Source organism: Thamnophis sirtalis, unplaced genomic scaffold (assembly GCF_051295495.1).
Source record: "Thamnophis sirtalis isolate CommonGarterSnake01/CBP01778 unplaced genomic scaffold, rThaSir2_p1.2 scaffold_4, whole genome shotgun sequence".
Lineage (NCBI taxonomy): Eukaryota > Metazoa > Chordata > Lepidosauria > Squamata > Natricidae > Thamnophis > Thamnophis sirtalis.
Window position 1 is genome coordinate 125,882,698 of NW_028261384.1, and position 4,705 is coordinate 125,887,402.

Here is a 4,705-nt window from a genome sequence, read left to right on the forward strand (position 1 = left end):
GGCTTCATCCAGAGGTGGGTTCCTACCAGTTCGCACCTATTCGGTAGAACCGGTTCGTCAAATCTAGCGAACCGGTTAGAAAGGGTTCCACCAGTGGACCCGGAAAGCAGGCCACACCTACAGAAGAGGTTCCAAAATTTTTTGAAACCCACCACTGGTCCTTGGATATGATTATTCTACACTATCATGCTCATATTTATAAAATTCAGTGCCTCTGTGAAAGATAAGGATGACTACTGTGTTTGTGGTGCAATCAGAACATTGTGTGCGTTGAGGTTGTTTTAAAAAACAAGTTTACATCCTATTACAAAGATGCCTTTTAAAAAACAAGTTTACATCCTATTCTTATGCATGCCAGTGCTGTGTGTGAGGTAATTTAAGGTGGTTCTGACAAGTATCGTCAGTATCTTCATATCCGGACACATGGGCAGCAAGCCACTCCCACAAAGGAGGCCACACCCACAGAGTAGGTTCGAATAATTTTTGAAACCCACCACTGGCTTCATCCTTGCCCTTCGCCCTGCCCCTCACCATCAGCCTTATCATCCAGCAAGCATCCAAATGGACTTCTAAATTGGCCATTCCCACCCGGTCACACGGCCACCTAGCCACACCCACCCAATCACATGACCACCTAGCCATGCCCCCAGTCACATGACCACCTAGCCACACCCACCGGACCAGTCTGCCCCTCCCCTGGGACAATCTGAGGGACCGTGAATTGCCCCCCTGTTTAAAAAGTTTGAGGGCCCCTGCATTAGACCATGAAAAATACTTCATGAGAATATTTATTTCATTTATTTATTAAATTTTTATGCTGCACATCTCCCTTACAAGGGTAGCTTACAAGTTATAAAACAGGTAAAAATATAATTAGAATGTTAAAACACTAAAACTACACATTCTAAAGGTAAAAATAAAGGTTTCTCCTTTGAGTCATGTCGGGACTCTAGCGGGAGAGTCCCCATCTTCGTTTCTTAGCTCAGGGAGCCAGTGTTTCTGAAGTTATTTCTGTGGTCAACATGATTATGGAGTAAGGTGCAAAGAACACTTTATCTCCTCACCAAAGAGATACCTATTTATCTACTTGTTTTTTCATGCTTTCAAACTGCTGGGGAGGAGTAGGAACTGGGAGCAAGAATGGGAGCTCACCCTGTGGTGCAGCGTTCTGGTCTCAAACCCGTGCTGTCAGCTGTCAAGCTCATCATCTTTAACTTCTGATCCATTTCGCCCCTCAAAATATTAGTAAAAACTCTATTAAACTAAGAGAGTGAAGAGATGGATGAGATGGGGATGAGGTCTTCATGAGAAAATGATACTCCTGTTTTCCAAACTGCAACCACATTTGTTTTAGAATAGAATGAATAGAATTCTTTATTGGCCAACTGTGAATGGACATACAAGGAATTTGTTTTTGGTGGATATGCTCTCAGTGTACATAAAAAATACATTCATTAAGAATCATAAGGTGCAACACTCAGTGATAGTCATAGGATAATAAATAAGCAATCAAATCATACTAGAAAGCTAAACAAAACAATATAAATTGTAAAGATACAAGGAACAAAGTTACAGTCATAAGTTGGGGAGATAGGTACTAGGAAGGATGAGAAGAATAATAGTAATGCAGACTTAGTAAATTGTTTGACAGTGTTGTGGGAATTAGTTGTTTAGCAGAGTGATGGCATGGTGGAAAAAACTGCCCTTGTTTCTAGTTGTTCTGGTGTGCAGTGCCCTGTAGTGTCGTTTTGAGGGCAGAAGTTGAAACAATTTATGTTCATGATATAAGGGGCCCTGTAGCTATTTTCACAGTCCTCTTTTTGACTCGTGCAGTCTACAGGTCCTTAATGGGAGGCAGATAGTAGCAGTTATTTTTTCTGCAGTTCTAATTATCCCTTGAAGTCTGTCTCTGTCTTGTTTGGTTGCAGAGCCAAACCAGACAGTTATAGAGGTGCAGATGACAGACTCAATAATTCCTCTGTAGCACTGAATCAGCAGCTCTTTGGGCAATCTGAGCTTCCTGAGTTGGCGCAGGAAGAACATTCTTTGTTCTGCATTTTTGGTGACATTTTTGATGTTAGGTGTCCATTTTAAGTCTTGAGATATGACAGTCTCCACTGTTGATACTGTGTTGTCTCGTATTGTAAGAGGTGGTAGTATAGGAGGGTTTCTCCTACCACCATTTCTATGGTTTTGAGTGTGTTTAGTTCAAGATTGTTCTGGGTGCACCACAAGTCTAATTGTTCAAACTCCCATCTGTATGCAGATTCGCCGTTGTCTCGAATGAGACCAATCACTGTTGTATCATCTGCAAACTTCTGTAGTTTAACAAATGGATCATTTGAGATGCAGTCATTGGTATATAGAGAGAAGAGGAGAGAGCACACAGCCCTTGGGTGGGGTGGGGGGCTCTTGCGCTAATTGTACAGTATTTGATGTGACTTTGCCTAGCTTCACCTGCTGCTTCCTGTCTGCTAGGAAGCTTATGGTCCATTTACAAGTGTGGTCAGGTACAGCTAGCTGATTTAGTTTAGTTAGGAGAATATCTGGAATGACGGTAATGAATGCTGAGCTGAAGTCTACAAAGGGGACCTTTGCATAGGTCTTTGGAGATTCAAGATGTTATAGGATGTAATGCAGAGTCATATCAGCATCATCTTTTGGCCTGCTGCCAATTACCTCCCAAAGACCCATTAGATCACACAGATTAGGCCTCCTTTGGGTTCCGTCTACTAGCCAATGACATCTGGCCACTACCGGGGGAGGTCCTTCTCTGTGGCAGCTCTGGCCCTTTGGAACGAGCTCCCCGCAGAGATTCGGACCCTCACCTCTCTCCAGGCCTTCCGAAAAGCCGTTAAAAGCTGGCTGTGTTGACAGGCCTGGGGTCGATGAGTTCCCTTCCCCTTTCGAATCATGTGGCTGTTGGTTGTTTTAAATGCCCTGTACTCTTTGTTGTAGTTTTTGTGTTTCCCTTCCCCTCTTTGGGTTTGTGTGCCACCCTGAGTCCCGCTGGGAATAGGGCGGCATATAAATAAAATGAACCTCGAACCTCGAACCTATTAGTTTGGTAGCCAAATTGCAAGGGGGATAATAGAGGATCTGTGATGGTGTTCAGGTGGGCCAGCAATAGCCTTGGTGGTTAATTATATTTGTACTATTTTCTTATAGTTTTCTAGCATTTATTTGTGTTAAATCTCAGTACAGTTACCTTACTTCTTTTCACTCTGCCCAGGGCCTCCTTCATCTGATCATTCCTCAGGCAGTAGATCATGGGATTGAGAAAAGGTGTAATGGCAGTATAGAAGACAGTGACAATTTTTGTGATATCTGACTGGCTTTCTGCAGGTGGGACTACATACATTCCTGCTACGGAACCGTAGAAAAGAGTGACCACCATGAGATGGAAGGATATGGTGGAGAAGGCCTTCTTACTGCCACTTTGGTGAGTGGCTTTTATTAAGGTGAGACCCACAACGCTGTAGGACAACACAACAAATAACATGTTGAGTAAGATGAGCAAGGCGCTCATTGCAAATTGATAGCGAAGGAGCATATTTCCAAATGGAGAGCAGGCCAAGGAAATAATGGGTCCAGGATCACAAAGCAAATGGTCAATGATGTTGGGACCACAGAAATCCAACATGGAGATCATAACAACTGGGATTAGATTCCACAGAAAGCCAAGAATCCAACCGAAAGCCACCAGGCCATAGCAGGAACGGGGAGACATGATGTAGGGGTAGCGTAGTGGGTGGCAGATAGCCAAATAGCGATCCAAGGCCATGGTTGAGAGGAAAAAGCACTCAGTGGCCCCAAGACTAAAGAAGATGTAGAACTGAAGGAAGCAGGCGTGGAAGGAGATGGTCCCGTTTGGTGAGGTCAGATCCAAGATCATACGAGGCACTGTTGTGCTCACGTAACACATCTCTAGCCAGGAAAAGTTGCTCAGGAGGATATACATGGGAAGACGGGCCAAGATGGTGTCCAGTACTACCACGGTGATAATGATGATGTTCTCAGCCAAAGTAAGGATGTAGAGAGTAGTGAAAAAAACGAGGAGCAGGAAGCGTTTCTTCTGCCCATCTCCAAAGCTCACCAAAATGAATTCCTGGACTTTGGTGCTATTTGCTGTCACCATCTTTCAACATATAGTACATATAACAGAATTTACACCTGAATACCCAAGTTCTGTAATGTTTGGAATATCATCCCTCTATATTATTGTAGATAAAAAAATTTTTTTTGCTGAGAAATGTCACATGGACTAAAGTTTGTAGGATCCTTGGTGCTCTCTGAGCTTGGTGGTTGTTCTGACAGATGTTTCATTACCAAACTAGCTAACATCTGCAAAGAGCATTCATGATGTTACCTAGTTTGGTAATGAAATGTTTGCCAGAAAACTACAAAGTGCAGAGAGCACCAAGGACCCCACAATTCTACTCCGATCTACAAATATATATTTTTCCCTATCAGGATTAAAATTCGCTGATCTGCTAGTTCAAAGCTGAGCTAGGATCAGAGTTGGAATTACACTGCAAAGTACTCCTTTTAACTTTAAAGATTTAACAGAGTTTTAAGACGAAAAATGGTAGATCTTTAAGAACTCATCAACTAGGTCCTCATTTTGACCTTTGTATGGATGCTACTGAATCTGTAATTCTCAATGGTCCAATTTTTCCCCTCCAAACGCCTATGAAGCAGTCTT

General features: G+C 42.9%; 1 protein-coding gene across 1 annotated transcript; it reads right to left on the bottom strand.

Annotated features, from left to right (window-relative positions):
• Positions 1-3,172: 3,172 nt before the first annotated feature.
• On the bottom strand, positions 3,173-4,138 carry LOC106552822 (olfactory receptor 11G2-like). Its single transcript, XM_014071199.2, has one exon. It carries the CDS (start codon positions 4,136-4,138, stop codon positions 3,173-3,175), a length of 966 nt encoding a protein of 321 aa, XP_013926674.2.
• Between the last annotated feature and the right edge of the window lie 567 nt (positions 4,139-4,705).

Coding starts and splice junctions, on each gene's coding strand:
- LOC106552822 (XM_014071199.2), bottom strand. CDS start 4,138: ATGGTGACAGCAAATAGCACCAAAGTCCAGGAATTCATTTTGGTGAGC.